Source organism: Pundamilia nyererei, unplaced genomic scaffold, assembly GCF_000239375.1.
Source record: "Pundamilia nyererei isolate P.nyererei 1_Seehausen unplaced genomic scaffold, PunNye1.0 scaffold00161, whole genome shotgun sequence".
In the NCBI taxonomy this organism is placed as follows: domain Eukaryota; kingdom Metazoa; phylum Chordata; class Actinopteri; order Cichliformes; family Cichlidae; genus Pundamilia; species Pundamilia nyererei.
In genome coordinates, this window is record NW_005187562.1 from 100,995 (window position 1) to 119,487 (window position 18,493).

General features: G+C 41.5%; 1 protein-coding gene across 8 annotated transcripts in view; it reads right to left on the reverse strand.

Annotated features, from left to right (window-relative positions):
* eya4 (EYA transcriptional coactivator and phosphatase 4) overlaps positions 1–18,493 on the reverse strand; it is a 50,569-nt gene that overhangs the window by 29,502 nt on the left and 2,574 nt on the right. For 5 of the 8 annotated variants that reach the window (XM_005745551.1, XM_005745552.1, XM_013913970.1 and 2 more), the window contains exon 2: positions 16,950–17,010. The exons of 1 other annotated variant lie outside the window; for it this stretch is intronic. In XM_005745551.1, the coding sequence (XP_005745608.1) occupies positions 16,950–16,982 (33 nt within the window). In that variant the 5' untranslated portion in view covers positions 16,983–17,010. Of the gene's footprint in view, positions 1–1,966; positions 2,322–14,877; positions 15,125–16,949; positions 17,011–18,493 lie in introns of those variants that run through there. 2 more of the 8 variants (XM_013913973.1, XM_013913971.1) reach the window with 2 other exon arrangements.

Consider the following 18,493-nt stretch of genomic DNA (forward strand, 5'->3'; position numbering starts at 1 on the left):
GGGGAGAACACACTGTGCTGTTATGGTTCTGATTAGAGGGTCCTGCTGTGAGTGAATAAGAAGCAGCACTTAGCTGTTTAAGACGGGGTTCAAAGGTTAGCCGGTGCCCTAGTATGGATCACTTTACACACGCACACACACACACACAAGCCACTTTCATGTCACGTTTCATGCTTTAGTGAAATTTAACAAGGCTGTCACTCACGACATCAGCGTCATGGCCGTGAGAAACTGCAATGCACATGTAACGTACACATAGGGCTACATACAGCACGCAGGTGTACACACAGCTCTCGTGCGTATACACACACACACACACACACACACTTGAAAATACACAAGCCGGACTGTTTCTGTCCCGGCATGATCTGTGAAAGCACACGCGGGCTTTGATCCTGAAAAGCTTTTATCGTCGTGCTTTATCCCCGCGCACGCTTTCCCTCCGCGTCAACCGCGGTCTAGAGGCTCTCACCTCTCTTAACATCTCGCCACTTTTATCTTTTTCAGTCGGATCGAGGACAACTAGTTTCACATTTAAACAGATTCCACATATTGATTTTACTCAACTCTCTTACTGATCTAATCACATCACAATTTCTTTTTAACATAATAAAACAATCAAAAGCATTATTTTTCCTGTTTCATCCAGCTTTCATTTGTTCCACTTGTTTTGGCTTTGATCAATACAGACTTTAACCATTTTCATCGACTATATTATTAAACTACATTATTGATGTCAACTTGCAGCACATTAAAAAAAGCTGCAAATAAATGATGACTAAGCCCCGCATTTAGATAGTCTATGCTATTCTTCCTTTATTTTGTAGTACAATGCACCAATTTTCATTTCTAATACTGAAACGACACACCTCTGAGTCCACTCTTTGGTGGCCACTATGCTCGAAGACCCCAATTGTGTCACCTGAGCCATTTAAATAGGTGACCTTTGACCTGGTTGGCCAGGTGACCGGTCTAGAACACTACCTAGGCAGCCCGAGCACTCCCTACGGGAAAAATACAAGTGCTACAGGTAATTAGAACTAATAACAATGATTTATTAAAGGGAATTATACACTGCTGTGTTTGTGTAACTAATGATGTTTGTTCAATCTAATGGATGTAATAATAACGTGAGGCCTTCTTTGGCCTTAAGAAGCATTAACGCGTATGTGAGAGTCAGAAATAAGCAGAAGCTGCCCTTGGTCTAGTCAGAGTTGTGTTTCCTTCTCTTGCTTGTTCTTCTAAAAAGAAAAGTTCACTACAGAATCCAAAAGTGTTCATAAAAATGGTGCTTGAACGAGTTTTTTGTTATTTTCTTTGATACATTATGGAAGTTCAGTGCAGGAAGACAAAACAGGGATGGAGAATGAAGAACAACACATAATCCAGCACATCAGCAATGAGTGAGTTACACACACACTTAATATTTGATGGTTTTAAAAAACACAATTTCTACATTTGTCTACAAATAAGATTTTATGGTTCACAATTTAAAAAAAAAGGTTTTTTTTGTTAATTTCTGTCGCTATCCTACTTTGATCAAAATTGTAATTTTTTTTTTTTAACTTTTTTAAAAACTGGAAAATACAGATGAGGTTATATTTTCTACATTAACATTTAAAAAAAAACAAGTGGAATATTTTGCAGTATATGTGAAAACAGTACTATGAAGAATAAAACACGCCTTGTATTAAAAGCACAAAGAAAAATGTATTTACACAGAATTACGGTAAAAGCGTGTCTTATTTAAGTAAAACAAATGTTAATCCAGTAACACTGCTGTCACCATACATTTAAAAATTCTCTGAGTGCTGTGTCAAATGATGTCCAACTTACATTTGTTCACAAATGAGCAAACTATGTAAGAATATAGAAAATATCTCAGTTGCTTGAATAAAAATAACTAGCATTACTCTGAGCGTGAAACACACTCACGTCCATACAGACCGAGAGATCCTTTTCTTACCTCAGGGTGTAATCGGGTCCGTTAGCAGTCCTTTACTTCCACAAAGCATTACAGAGCTGTACGATCCACCAGCTTCCCCTTCACAGGCAGGCTCGCTGGTCTCTCACACACTATCGGAAAACACACTGAGCGCTCGTCTCTGTCTACCTGCCTCTCCTCACTTTGCACTCCAGGTGTTACGTTTATCTAGTTTCTGCTTTAAGGGAGCAAATGACGACTTTTTTCCTGCTTCCTTTTGTGACGCTCCCTTTCACTCAGAAGAAATATCTAGGGGCTAGAAAATGACGACCGCACAAAAACCAAGCGTTTTCTCTTCCTCTCTGTCTCTAAGGTCAATCCATGCTCAGCTTCTGTCTTCTCGACTCCAGTAATGGGGAACATTTCACTCGTCCCATTTCCCTCCTCCTTTGCCTCCACCCCCTCTTTTTCTCTTCTCCTCTTCCTCCTCCTCCTCCTCTCTCCCTCCCTCTCCCTCTCTCAGCTGTCACTCATTACAGGCTCACTCAAGCTTACGTTTAAACCCAAAGAACTTTTTAAATGTAACAGATGTCTTTTTTTTTTATGTGTGGGTCCAATCCTAACATAGGCACCATTAAACTTAATTCCCTAACTCGATTGTGAATGAAAACATAAAAGGAAGAGAATTTAAATGAAAAACAGAAGTAACTAAGTTAGGAAACATCTGAGCTGTACACACGTTTTTAGGATGTTTCCTAAAATCAAAGACATCCACGTATATAAATCCTGCTGATGGCAGCTCTGCCGTGATTACTTCCATGAAGCTGAAATGGTGTGGACGCAGTGTCAATATCTTGCTGTGCAGTAGAAAGTACAGGCCAGACCATAAACTTCACACCATGCAGGAGACCCCCCCCACACACACACACACACACCACTACCCCCACACACCCTCCCCCATCTCACCCACTGACTCACATGTGCACCTGAGCACACGCGCACACACATACTTTCAATCTGTGTTAACTGGAAACACACGGCTGCACATCTGTCTCATATGTGAAGTCTAACAGAGCTAGCGCAATGGGCTGAGTGTAATATCAAATCACACTCACACACAGACACACAAGTGGCCAGTTTCCTCAGTCTGAAGATGGCACCCTTTCACAACAACAGGGGTCAAAGTGGGCTCGGAATGATCTGGACCGGCGTTCCGGCGCTGTCAACTAACGAGCAATTAACTCCAAAAGGCATCTTAAGACGTGTTACCATCAAACGAGTTAATGTTTCATGGAGATACTTGCTCAGTAACAAGAAAATAAAGACATCCCACAGCCCACTTAAACCCTCCACACATCCTTTCCTCTCATCCGTGTGATGCGTTCAAGGTGTAGATATAAACTGCTTCTCAACTAGCTAGAGGCACTGAATGGAGCTATAAGCAGTAACTTTTTTGTCTTTACTTGGGAGATAAATTAAGATGCATCTTTGTGAGCCTCTGAACAAATATCAGCAAGTACACAAACAGGAATATGTTTGTCACAAAATAGAGAAAAATGTAAGAAAGAGGACAGGAGGTACGGAATGCTCAACAAAGCATTGTAGAGCAGGCTAAACAGGTTGGCTTGTGCTATTATGGTGAAGTTCACAGTGATACACTATATGCTGGACTGGTACACAGGAGACACGGCATTCAAGATCAGTGTTAGGTTACATCAAAAGGTAACAAAAATCTGTTTATATTTAAGGTAAAGATGCTGATTAGATTTACTCACTGAATTCTACCTTTTATATTAGCTTCACAGTGTTTATCATACTGGAAAATCAGCCATGGCTCATGAAACATTTGCTTATGTCTTGTTGAACCCACAGAGAGCCATAAATCAGGGTAGCAGCTTGGGTCAGCTGATCACAGCTTCACAAGTAATTCTTTTACCCATATGGTGCCTTTACAACCAATCTTAGGGTTCCCTAACATGCCAAATCCCACTTTAACCCCTGGAGACAGACTCAAACACACATTTGCACACTCACTAGGAGTTAAGCAAACAAAAGTGAATGATTTCACACTCATACATGCGCCTAAACTAGGCCACTGCAAATTTCTGACACTCACTTCTTTACCTAAACGTCACCATAGAACCAATACTGGGATCAGATCGCCCACATTACAAAACTGGCTTTTTTACTTTTCTGTATCAGCACAGGATCATGCGTATAGTTTTGAGATAAATGTTTCTGAGATTTCCCAGTAAACACAAGACGAATGCTATTCTATTTATACTGCTATGGTTAAAATGGGGAAAAAATGGAGATCATTACTTTTTTCCCCATGATTTGAAAAAAGAAAATCTGAGTTTTAAAGCTGAAAGGACCTAAAAAAAACAACAAAAACACATTTAACACAAAAGCACTTGAGGAGAAAAATATTTAATGAAGCAAACTTTTGACATCTGACTCCCTCAGCACATTTTGGAGAGACGTGGCCCAATTTTAGTCCTGTTTAACCCAGAGGGGAAGAAAATTCAGTGCTCTTCACTAACTTTATATTACATGAAGGTGCCTTGTGAAAAAAATTAATGAATTTAGGCACAACAAAACTCCTCCTGTTTACATTTTAGACCTCATATTGTTGCATATTGCTGGGGAAACCAGTGGATCTTGACTCTTTTAGATTTATGCACACAAAGCATCACATTTCTAAAGTTACTATTAACATTTTAGTTTTAGTTATTGTATTTTTTGCTGTTTCAATATGTGTGTGGATGGGTTTCAATGTCAAAGCACTTAAAATTCTGGAAAATATGATGTGTAGGCTTTTTATGCTGGTGATGCCACTTTAAATAGACCAATCAAGAATGAATTGACTGTTAATAGTTGCAAATGGTGGCTAGATACGATTATAACTAAATAGAATTTAATTGGCATGAATGATCCTTCAACAACATTCAGAACATTTTGAATGTTGCTGTGTGTGTACACGGCAATAGAAAATAGCTAAGGGAGCAGTAACAAATCTATACAGCCCTCGAGACCAATCTGGAACAGAGCCACTGTCTCCAACTGTGCTCCAGCCACCTTTAGCTCGCTCACCATAGTGACAGCATGCGGCCCCGTCCCAAAGCATTTATCCCCGGCCCCAATAAACTCCGTGATTGATAGACTGTCTAGAGGACCTGTGTGCACAGATCGTGGCGAATGTCTGTTGAAAGTGTGTTATATGTGGATGCCGACGTGCGTTCGCGTGTGTGTGTACTGGACGTTTGAGAGTGAATGTGGAGGACTGGCTGTCAGAACAGATTAGGGTGTTGCCGAAGCGCTTGACAACTCAAGCACTTTATTATTAGCCAGGCTAGACCCGATCGGGGGGCGGGGGGTCGTCCAAAAACATCCCCGATGAAATATTTTCACAGCAAGTGGAGAAGGGAGCAGGGGAGGCGTCCCAAAACACGCCTGATGAAATGCACTTGCACACACACACACACACATACAAAAAAAAAAAAAAAAAAAAACAGGAGTGGGGCATGGGCACATCTGAGCAGTGAACTGAGCAGAGGAAGAGGGCATTATATTAATACAGTCAAATAGCTGCACTTACTTTTGGTTTTTGTTGACTTTAGGAGTGTTTTCAAAGGGCCTGTTGGAGGTGGCTCATTCAATTTGAAGAGGCCCTTGAGAATAACTGTGTTCTTCAAGTGGAACAACAGCAGTTTATCTCTTCACCTCCAACAGGAGGGCTGACTAAGACAGACCCTGCTCCTTTTTTATCTAGCTTTTCATGATTTACTTATATTTTTTTAGCTCCATCATCACACTTTAAAAATCCACTTCTGAGCACTTTGATGTTGATCTAACAAATTTAGAATTGATTTATTAAATCTGGCCTAAGCATAGGCTCATTCACTTCATCAGTTAAAGTTAGACAAGAAGATCAAGTCAAGTCAGATCAAATGTGTTTTATTCAAATGGCACATTTAAATCAACAGAAGTTGCACTAAAATGCTTTCCAGACAAAAGCATTAACATTCCAGATCTCCAAAAACCTCATTTCAAGACACAACATTGCACCAGAATTCCCAGTTAAGGCCAGTGTTTGGCTAGGTTTAGTAAGCTAACCTTAGTGGTGTTAAAAGTATTCACATTCTTTATATCCTTAGCACGTCCTTTTAAAGAACTAAAGTACCACTACTTTAAAACAGCCCTTACAGGACATTTTAGTTAAAAACACAATGATCCAGGTGGTGCTGTGAGTGAGCACCTAGCAACAATGGAGAAAAAAACTAAATAAAAACACCCTCCTTTTAACCCGAAAGAGCCAGACCCAAGGAATCTATTACAGAGGGGTGACCAGCTTAATTATGGAGTTTTTTCCTCCTCCTTTTCAAAAGGCCGAATAAAAGAATTGGAAAAAAATCCAAAAAAGGGGAAAAAAAAATAGTCACAACTGCTCTAAATAGTTACTGATGATAATCCTTAAACTTGACAACTGTAAATGTAAATGGACACTAAATGTTTTTCTGTATTAAATAAATCCTATAATTAAATTGCATTTAAAAAAGGCAAAAAAACAAAAAAAACACACATCAGGATCAGAAAAAGAATGTAGCTGTGTAGTCTTTAGTTGTGTAGTTAATGGGACACAGAGGGACAGTCGTTGCACACGCGCACAAACACAGGCATGCACGCATACACCTGTGCAACACGATCACCCAACCATCCCTGCCTGCGCCATCGGCTGGTGTGTCGACCACAAAACATTCATGAAGAATGTTGCTCACCACACAAACACAAGCTTCATCTCGATCTATACTCTGCATTTTCCCCTCGTGCACGCATATGCACACACACAGAGTCACCCGTTTACCTGTCCCCTGCTCAAAGCTCTCTGCTCTCCACGTTTGTATGAGTGGTTATCGGGATGGTAACTCTATCCCCTTCCTTTCATGTAAAATACATTGTGCCGAGCCTCCACCCTCCAGCCCTCCCTCCTCATACACCCCACAGTTCCCCAAGCCTGGGGAGGTGTAAATCTATCCCTCTCTTTATGCCTCCAAAAATGCCCCTTTTTCAGGTGTAGTAGGAAGCTATAAAGGAGGGAAAAAAAGTGAGGGAGTGAAAGGAGAGAACAGTTTGTGGAGCAGGGAGAAGGAGGAGGTGTTTGGGTGAAATAGGTACTCTCCGAAAACCTCTCTCACTCTCTCTCCCTCCATGTCTTTCTAGCCAGGTATACTTCGCTTCACCTGGCCATGCTTACATAAATTTGCCAGCCTGGTGATGTTCACAACTTTTACTACATAGAAAGAGAGCCTAACTCACAACACCGAGTTACTTACGATGTCTTCAGCAAAGCATGCCAGGAGAATATATTTGTACTAATATGATGAAGTTAGACAGCATAACTAATCGCAGTGAAAGATTTCACCAAATAAATAGTTATTGTTACAACAAGCAGTAGCTACATTATGCTAATCAATTAAAGACATTTAAAAATATAAACAGTTAAATACAAATAAAAATGAAGCCAGCAAAATGTTGCACAATACTGTGTTCTAAGCTGTTCTGTTATCAGCGTCTCCAAAGGTAAACTGGGACTTTTTTAAAATATAAAAATACATAAAAAACAAGTTTTTTTTTTAAAAATTATTTCTCCTTTCTAACAAGCTGACAAAGGTCAGAATGAGCCACTAAAGGCTAAGTGGGCTGCCTACAAGGAATCAATGACTATCGCCCGCCTCGTGGATCTAGTTTTTGTTCCATTCGGCTCGCTGATAAAAGTCACACTTTTACAGTAAAACTGTTTTTCTTTTTCCATTTAAGTCTTATCACAGTATAAATTCTGGGCGTTTATGTTTAAGCAAAACCGCAGATATCATTAGTGCATCTTACTAATCCTGAAGTCCCAAGCGTTTGTTTTTCTTCAGTCGAACTGCGGTAGTAAATCCACGTGTTTGGGGGAGGAAGAGCTACAGAGGGGAACAGACCAATCTCCATGCTGCTCACCGTGCTGGTGGTCTTCATATCGCCTATTTAAATTGGCTCCTCATTGTCTCAGGGAGTGACGGATCACAGACACGATTTAATGCAGCTTTACTCAGTGGAGACAAATGAAAAGTCAGTGATGGATGTGTGTGTGTGTGTGTGTGTGTGTGTGTGTGTGTGTGTGTGTGTGTGTGTGTGTGTGTGTGTGTGTGTACACTGGTTCTGGGTTGTTAATAGTGCGTTTGGCCTCAACTGGCCCTGCTCAGCTAATCTGATGAGAGTGACTAAAAAAACAACTGGGAGAAACTTAAACCACTCCATGGCTGACTGCGTGCACGGACACACACACATACTGAGCACATCACTCAACTACTTAGTGGTATAGAACCACACTCCAGAACAAACACCTTAATATGAAGTTCTTGAAAGTCTGACAGTAGGTCAGATGAGTGGACAATGAACTGGAAGGATCAGTATAATTTAAAATGCTATTTAATCGACTGTTGGTTAACCTTTTTCAGACATAATGATTAATCAGTGACCCTTAATTGATCTAAATGACAACATAACGTATGCGTCATTAAGTGACTCCCATATCTGCGCTGCATTGCGATTTAGTATGCTGTTTAAAGGACCAATGTTAAATTTTATTAAAAGAAAATTCAGCACAATGGCAAACTAATTTGCAAATTTCCCTGCATGTAAGGTAATAAGTAATTTTCATGCAATAATTTTTCTTTTGTCATCTTTTCCCCACCTGCATTAGCTTTATCCCCATAAATCGCTGGTTTAGACCCCACGATGCAGTCGTAAAAATTATGACTAGAATATATGAAACTCCTGGGAAGTGTGATATGAATGTAAAAGCCTTGAGGTGAAAGAGAAGGAATATGAGTTTTCACAGATTAAGCTTAAAAGTAAGTGAGAAGACTTTTCTGGACCGTGGTGTTATAAGCTGTTCTAAAAGCCTTGATCAAGCAATCTGCCTAACTTGGAACCATTTTACCTGGCCAATATTCCACTTTTACATTTTTTTAATGGTGTTCTATTTAAACATACTGGTGATCCTTTCTCTCGCGTCATGACCTTGGACAGATAGATTGAATTTTAATTATAAATTACATTTTAAACAGAAAATAAAAAGAGGTTTTTAAAGGGCAGAGGTCTTCAGAGTTTTTATTATCTGAACAACATGTGATTGCGGCCCAAGTCATCTAGACTTGGTCGAACCGGGACAACCATCCCGAGGCTTTACTGAGAATGGCCCAATAAAGAGAAAATATCCAGTGAGTTACAGATGTTCGGGTGAAAATGTCGTGTTGATGCCAGAGGTCAGAGGAGAATGCCTTGGAACTTAACTAGTCATTACAACCATGCATAAAAACATCTGTGAATGGACAACATGATAAAGCAGATAGGCTACAGTAATAAAAGACCCCACTCCTGACAGCAAAGAACAGGAAACGGAGCCTACTTTTCACACTGGCTCATGAAAATTGGACAACTGAAGATTAGAAAAACTTTGCCCGGTCTGATGAATCTCATTTTCTGCTGCAACGTTCGGTTAGGCTCAGAATTTGGGGTACACAACGTGAAAGCATGGATCCATCCTGTCTTGTACCAGAAGTTCAGGGTGGTGCTGGTGTAATAGTGTGGGGGATATTCTCTTAGCACACTGAGCCTTCTAGTACCAACTGAGCATGATCACAGCCTAGCTGATATTTTAGCTGACTGTTATTTTTGCTCTCTTTATAACTACAGTGTACCCATCTTCTCATGGCTACTTGCAGCAGGATAACACACCACGTCACAAAGTTCAAAGAATTTCAAATTCATTTCTTGAACATGACATTGAGTTCACTGCACTCAAATGGCCTCCACAGTCACCGGATCGCAATCCAATAGAGCGCCTTTGGGATGTGGAAGAACAGGAGAATCACATCATGGATGTGTGGTTGATAAATCTGCAGCAATTGTTTGATGCTCTCATATCAACATGACGTAAACCTCTGAGAAATGTTTCCAACACCTTTTTAAATCTATTTCATGAGGAATTATGGCCATCCTGAAGACATTTGGTGGTCCAACCTGACACTAGCAAGGTGTACCTAATAGTGTTCTTCAACGATTAATAAAGGCGACACCAGATCCTTGTTAACGTTAAAAAGGTTTGGCCTGCTATGATAAGCTACAGCCAGAGTGGAGGAAAATGCTGTCTGGGTCTGGTTCTATACTAATGTTTCATAGTGTGACATGAAGTAAGTTGTTATCACAAGCCATACAAAATATTACCTTCTGCCCAGGCTACAGTATGAAAACCAAGGACTTAACAGAATGGATCCAAAATAAATCCACTGATATGTATGAAAGCGATGAAACTAAGGGGAAAAAAATAAAGCAGCAAGTTCTCTGCTGGTGTGCGAGACCTAAAGAAACTCAACACCAGCCTCAAGCAACACCCCCATCGCCAGCCTGACCACAGCTACCGCACCCCCTGCTTGGTCTTCATACCGTAGCCCCCTCCCCCCTCCAAAGCACCTTGACATCCCAAAGGGAAACAAAAATCAATGGGATGTGCGTGGGTCTGGGAAGACATCAGGTAGGGAAGAAAAGAACTGAAAAGCAAAAAAAATGTGCATGCAACTACTTGTGTTAAGGCTGAAAGACTAGACGGTCTAAATATCCGTGGTGGTCATCACTGGAGGTGGTGTGTGTGTGGGGCAGCAGCAGCAGTGGCATCAATAATTAAAGCTAATCTCATTAGGCCTCAGATCCCTTTCAGACGCTTTTAATTAAATGATGAATGGCCTCCCAGCTGCCTGTTAAATAATGCTGCTCATGACATCACAGTGTGCATGCATGCGAGAGGTACAACATAAGGTAGATATCCTTAAAAAAAAAAAAAAGGGACACAAGGAGAGACTTTCAGTGCAGAGAAAGGTATGGTCTCTCTCGCACACACCCACACATGCAAACACCATCTGCTCATGGATTCTTTATGTGGCTGATTATTAGAAGTTACGGCTGGCCTATGCACCACGGAGAGCGAACAGGAGTTAAATGTCTCAGAAGTGGCAAGCTGTTCCATCATACCAGGCCTCGAAACACTTCATATCAACTTCCTAATAAAATCACTCACAATACCAGATGTCTACAAAAAAGGAAGACAGATTGAGGGGAGAGAGAGTATGTAAGTGTAAAAAAAAAAAAAAAAAAAGATGGTCAAGGAGCTTAAAAAAAAGAAAAAAGAAAAAAAGGTCAGTGAGGAGTTCGGTGGGTGTGAGGAGGATAAAGATAAAGGAAAACAAAGAAGGAGAGACACGTAGACTACAGAGTGAACTTGGAGAATGAGAGCAACAGGTAAAGAAGAGGACAGGTAAGGGTGCCAAACCGCCTAGGGCTCGCAATAGCACGGACGCCGCTACGAGAACACCCATAATCCTGTTTCTCATCTCCCCCCTCAAAATTTGAATTTCATTGCTTTTTAATTTCTCTCTCTCTCTCTCTCTCTCTCTCCTCCCGCTCTCTCCCTCTCTCTATCCTTCCATCCACCCCCTCCTCCCTCCCCACCCTCGCTCTTGGGCTTGCTCTGTATCGGATTGCTGACTTCACAATAGGGCCTGAATCATCACTCTGTAGCCAGAGAGACACAGAGAGAGACGAAGAGGCGGGTAGGCCGGCGGGGAAAGAGAAGGTGGGACAGACAGTCAGTCAGACAGATCGAAGAAAAAAAAGGAAAAAAAAAAAATCAAGGACATGGAGCAAAAAAAAAAAAAAAAAAAAAAAAAAAAAGAAGAAGAAGAAAAACACGACAAAACCAAAAACAACAACAACAAAAAAAAGACTTCATTTTTTTCTCTTTGGATATCACTGCTGCAATGATGCAGTTCAGATGTGGTCGCAAAAAACCAAAACCAAAAAGTATTTCATGAATATTAAGATTAATAAATAATTTTTTTACTTTCAGTGTATCCAGTCATTGTTCTACTCCGTGCAGAACTTTAGGCTAACACCAGCACCAAATACAAAGCACAAACATGTAAGAAATTAATATCAATATTATTTTAATGTATTCAGGAAGGAATACTCTTAAGAGACAGGAAAGCATGAATTGCACACAAATGCAAAATTCCAATTCCAAACTGTCAGATTCGATGAAAAACTGAAGATCTTTTGGTTTTAAATGGATTTTTAAAAATATGTGACTTGGCCATGCTCATGACTATGAACACTAATAATATAAGGCATTAATCTCTGCTTAAAACAAGAAACAAAGTGGCAGATAATGAAAACAGCCATTAGTTGTAGCAATAGTCAAGTCAGCACAGAGACACAGGTCACAGCCTCGCCGACCCCTCTCTCCCACCTCTCTGATTCTGCGCTGCTGCAGAGAAAGAAATCCAATCTCCCAGCAGAGCAACAGAGGAAGTTCTTGCGGCAGGCGAGGCAGAAGGTTCCTCCGTTACCAAAGCACAATTGTTGCAATTTCATTTCCTTCCCAGCAAAATGAGGAAATATGCTCCTCTTTTTGGAACCAATGGCAGATGAGCATTAGCCAGAAGTTGGGGCCGAACAAAAGGTGGGCTATATCGACGGCTCTATTTATGGAAGTTACTGCAAACAAAGAAGAAAATGTTTTACTATTTTAATAATGACTTCTTCTTGGGGTTATGCTTTTACATTTTAAATGTGTTTTAACTTTACGGAGCAAATTCAAAGCATCAGTTCAGCACGTCAGTTACAAAAAAAAGAAAAGAAAGAAATAATAACCAACTATGTTAAAATGTCACATCTGGCAATATAGGGATTTTCTTGAGAAGTCTCAGAGTAATCAATAAAGTGATGAGTCTTGGCAAGAAATACATAGCCCTGATTGACTTCCATTAAACAAGCATGGCCACAGTATTAGACAGTCTCCACTCAGATGACCTCAGCCAACCCACACCACAGAGAGTATATGCGTATAACAGAGAAAGAAACACCTACACACTCGTACTCTCACACACCAGACACTAAAGCACACATATCATGTGGTTTCCTGTCTGGTGTGTTCTTCTAGAAAACCCACGCCACTTGCTCTTGCTTCTAGATGGATTCTCCAGTCTGTTTTGGGGGCTTTGACTCTGTCAGGCTTTGAGTGGCTCAGGGACTGTCTGTGACCCGCTGACCTCACACCTAGCTGCCTTTCTCTGGCCAGACAGACTCTCACTCTATTCTCATATACGAGTTATAAATTATCTGTACCAAAGCATGGACTGAAGGGCTTTTGGCGAAAGACAGATGTTTTGGTTGTTTCACGCATCTTAAATAATAACAATGTGCAGCACCAGGACGATTCATGTTATGGATGCACTAAGCCAAGGAAAAACACTGTGCTGTGCACTTCCCTACATCTTTATTACAGTAACGCGCAACTATGCATCGCCACATGGGTGGAGCTGTTGGGAATCTGTTGTGAGTCTTATCCATTGTTGCACCAGTGCAACAACAGGTTTAGCTTATTTAGCGGTTCAGGTGCTGATGGGTGATTTAGTGACTGGGGAAAGAAGTCCTTTAGAGATGAAACATGTGTCCAACTGTTTAACACACTTTTCAGTGAATTTTTTCCCCCCACACGCACCATTTAGATCAAACGGTGTTGCCATGGTAAGCCCAATTTAACTCATTGGCCAAAAACTAGCATTTCCCGCTAAAATTGTAAGCACTTACCATATTGGGCTCATGCTAAAGTTTGTAGCTTTAACAATAAAATGTTTAGTCAACCTGAATACTACATTAATATAAACTTTGGGATGGAGGCTCAGAGTTTGTCGGTCCTTGAAAGGCATTCCTTTAATTAAATATATGTACATATTGAAATTCTGAGCATTCTTCTGCATGCAATCTTAAAACTATCATAACTCCTGCTATTATGCTATGATTTTCTAAATCTGCTCTCATTTGCTTGGTTTTCTTGCCACGGTTTCTCTGCAACTGCATGCAGTTTAATATCATTTAGCATTTATTGTCTACATTGTGCATGCCATATTTCATATCCTGCTCTCCCTACTCCTCTGCCTTCTCCTGTGCTGATCAAAATAATCTGCAGCGTTTCTTGCACAGAGAGAGAAGACTCACTCAGCAACACTCAGCTGTCAGCTACACATAAATCTTACGAGAAGCACTGTACACCAAGCTGAAATTGAAGTGCCCCTCGGTGCCCCAGCTAGGATGCCAGCCTACCAGAGGGATGCCAGTGGGGTAGCTGTTACACTCTACACTTCAGTGATCTGTCCCGTTGCCGGGCAGATTTTGAAACGGCCATCTATGACGCCAGTGCAATCTTAGCAATCAGGGTTGGGCTGTAGTCATATTAAGCTACTGCTGCTGCATGTAAGTTTGTGTGAATGTGTCTGTATGGGGTTGTAGGGGTGAAAGAGGGGTGCAACCTGACCCCTTTCCTTCTCCTACTTGGTCTCTCGCTCTGTGTCTCACGCACATGCACACACACTAGGACAGCTGCCATACTAGGGGCCTCTCCCAGTGCACCAGAGGAAAAGGCTAAAGCTAAAAGAACCCTTTCCCCTCATGTTTCAGACGCTTTTTCCTTCTTCTCCATCTCTCTTACTTTTTTTCCCCTTCAGGTGGCTCAACATTTTAAATCCTGCAAAGCTCCCTGGGGTCAACAAATGCTCCTGCTCCCCCATCTCTCACTGCTTCCACCTCCACCAAGCCAAAGACTGGAGACTTCAATCGGAGGTCTGTTGGATCAGGAGCTCTTGAGACTGTGTGTGGAGTTTGCATGCGTTTTCTGTTTTCTGTGTGTGCACTGAATGACTGACGCTGATCTGTCAATCCAATCTCCTTAATGTTCACAGCTGAATTCAAATACAAATCGTTGTATTCGTCGACATCATCTCACAGAGCATCACCTAAAAACAACAGCTTTTCTCCAAAGCGAAACAAAATATGCGACAACAGGTGAAGCAAAACACCTCAAGAAGCTGTAAGCAGCACTTCGGAGCGAACCATTGCGAGCGCCATCTCAGGCTCCTTTCCAGCGCTCCCAGAGGACCCCAGACGGCAGGCTGGCTCTCGACAGGCAGGCGGCCAGAGAGGACGCCTGACCATAACCCAGATGACGTGCGATGGATGTGGTGGGAAAAGGGCGGGGTGGAGGAAGTAAGGGTACTTTAAAGGGTAAAGAGGAGGAGTGGGGGTATTAAATATCAACAGACAACTCCCCGAAACCTTGTGTGTGAGGTCTGAGTTGTTTTCTTAGTCACCCGAGACACGCCTATTTCAATGAAGGAGTGCGGGGAAAGAATTAGCCAATTTCAGTTTAAAGACTAAAACCAAAAGGAAAGCTTGAAAATTTTTTTACAAGTATAGGATAAGTTTATAATTTAAAATGTTCAGTCAGATGTTAAAGCTGTCATTCATACTTAGAATCAAAGGCTTAAAGGTTCAGCTGTAATCAGACTGAAACAATACGAGCAAAGCTGCAAATTAAATTTCCATTTAAAGCCTTGAAAAAGAGGTTGAATGTATTTGAGGTTGACATATTTTGAACCGTTTTTAAAAGGAAAAAATGGCATATGTCAGCTGTTTTAACAGTTTCAGATGAAACTGCAGTTTTCTTTATCTTTTTGATAAACCTTTGAAATTAGACTGCAGTTCAAAGTTTAGCCATATGTCTGAAAACAGTGGCGACCTTATAGTAATTCAGTCTCAGTCCTTAAGTACAGTTACAGCATACTGTCGGGTGTTAGAACTGGAACTAATGACCCCAAATATCACTCAATTTTTCCAATAACTGAAAGTAGTATTAGTGCAGGGCTATTATATTGACCTGTATTGATTTTAGCTATGTCCACATGTGGAAACCATATACCGAGTTTCCTAAATACCAACACACCTGAATTCTCCCATTGTCCAAGTTACAAAGTAAGCTTTGGCCCCTTTACAGAAAATGCTGAGCCTGAACATTTTAGAAGTCACAAATCTGAGCCTATAAAACCATCGAACTAATAAAAATCTCTGTCCTTGCTCCGATATCTCATTTCCAACACGAACAATTAATCAATGTCTTTGAGCCGCAGCTCAAATTCACTTATAGATGATATCACTGCCCTATTTAAAGTAGGTGAAGTAACTGTGGAATATGTACATCAATATTTGATGTCGCGATAGCGGCAAGACAAGATGGATGTTTTTCTCTGTTCTCTCTTTATTTCTGTGTTTTTGTGTTCTTTAGTGTGCGTGTCTGTGCGTGTGTGCGCGTGCATTTTATGTATGAGTGACATGTACTCCGCTGGGGTCCGCCTGTAATCCAACCTGAAGTGAGGCTAACAGAGCAGCACAAAAAGTCGGGGGGGAAAAAAAAAACAACATACTTCGTGGGCTCTGTCCCACTTTGCGCTATTATTACTGTCGAGGCTGGCAGGTCAGAGAGAGGGAGGGAGAGAGAACGCTGCTTCATGGAGGAGGAGAAGAAGATGAAATTACACCTGTTCTGGTGGCTGACTAACGACTTTGAAATGCGAGTGGCCCTCGCTCGCCGCCAAAATCATTTTCCCAACAATACGGCCTGATCTTTAAACAAGCAGAACTGGGACGCTGCGCTGACGTGACGCAGAGATGGCCCGCTGTCCTGGGACGCTCACAAACCCTCGGGCTCAAGTGTAGTGTGTGTGTGTGCGTGTGTGTTTGTGTGTCTGTGTCAGTGTGTGACTGAAATGTAAAAGATAAAGATAAAAATTACCTCCTTTTTCAATTTAATGAGCGATTTGAATTGCGTTACACACTTCGGCTCACAAAATTCACACACATGATTGTTAAATTGACATCTATGCCCAACATTGTTTCTCCTGAAGTCTCATTCACTCTGACTGGTGCCATATGGTTACTGTACGCTCACTGAAACACAGCTGCTGTGTATTAGCCTGGACACACACACACACAATGTATGTCTCTAATGCACCCATTCCTCACACTTGTGTGGCCGATACAAGGTATACTTACTCGCTCAGCCACACACACTTACATACAGTAGCCTTTAACTCACCATCTGTTCGCTGAGGTCCTGTGAGGCCTCCATGGCTCCTCTGGCTTTGATCTGCCACACACTTGAAAGCCAAAAAAGAAAATAGGGAAATAAAATAGATGTCAGAAGCCTAAAAGTGACGCTTTGTTTACTTAAAAGTAAACAAGATCATCTGATAGACTGAGATGTTTTCCACCAAAATTCCAGCAAAAACAAACCACTCTTCTGGGAGTTTCATGGCTTATATCGTGAATGAAATCGCGCACGGTTCAGCATTTAAGTTACTTTGTACGTGTGTGTGCATCTGTCGGTTAGCCCTTCAGTCACTGCGTTTATGTGTGAGCAACAGGAGAGCGAAGGAGGGAAGCGACAGCGTTAACTTCAGCATATCATCTTCAGCCGAGGGTGAAGTGGAGAGATAATTGCAGAAGTAAATATCAACAATGAAAATGGAGAAGTGTAAGTGATAGGGCCGCTTGGCTGCCTCTGGACCACAGACACAGTGGCTGGCTAGCGCACGAAGATAGTGAGTGACCCTATTAATACTAGACAGGAGACAGGTTGGCGGAGGAGTTCGGAGAAGCCTGAGGTGATTGTCTACAAGTTAAGCGAAGATGAGGCGTTGCGATCAGCCAGATGAGGACAGAAGCTACAATGCGTCCTCGTCTTGTTGTCGCTACTGTCACGCACGGAGTGACGCGGCAACAAAGGACTGCAAAAAAACAAAACAAAACAATGGAAAAAGGTGCCATTATCCCAACAGGGTGACACTGAATGGCTCCTTTCTGGTATGTTGCGCAAAAGGCGTCAGAAAAAAGAATAAGCTGCAAAAACACACACACACACAACCTGCAAACACAAAGGTCCTCCCCGTCATTAGATCTGTTGTTCCCAGCAATGTGGTAAAGAGTGCCACTAACTGTACCTATCTCAAGTTCTCCATCAAAATACACTTTTTATTTTACTGTAACACTTTTTGACTGTAATCATGAATACTACAATGTGCATACAAGTGTGTTGCTCTTTCTAAAAGACAGATACAAGGGATTCGTTTACTTTTACCACAAAGACTGATCAGGGTCTAAAATGTTTTTCCCAAAATATGGACAGGTATGAGCACAAAATTGGGGCACTCCAAGTTGTTCTTCAGTCTGCGCAGTGTTTTGTTGCCGAGTGTGTTTGCATGTGTGTGCACTGTGGAGTTTTCTGGCTCGATCCTTTAAACTAACTGGCATCCTTTTAATTTTTCATAGCGCTCAGCTCCTCCTAGCCTGAAACCGAAGACAATAATGCGTCTCTCAGGTGAATTGATTTGTGCCCAAGCCTCCCTGCTTCCCTCAACCCCCACCCTCTCCCTCCCTCCCTCCCGCCCTCTCTCTCTCTCACCTTTGTGGAGGACATAATCAGCCTTCTATTCGATCTGGCTGGGTTTCACCCTTCCCTTCATGATTTATTCTTCTTTAGCGGAAACGTGATGGGCAGTAAACCCACAAAGAGCAAAGTTTACTTCATGCTTGTAATGGAGCATTTGTCTTAGTTTTCCTTAGTTGTTGTTTTTTTTTTTT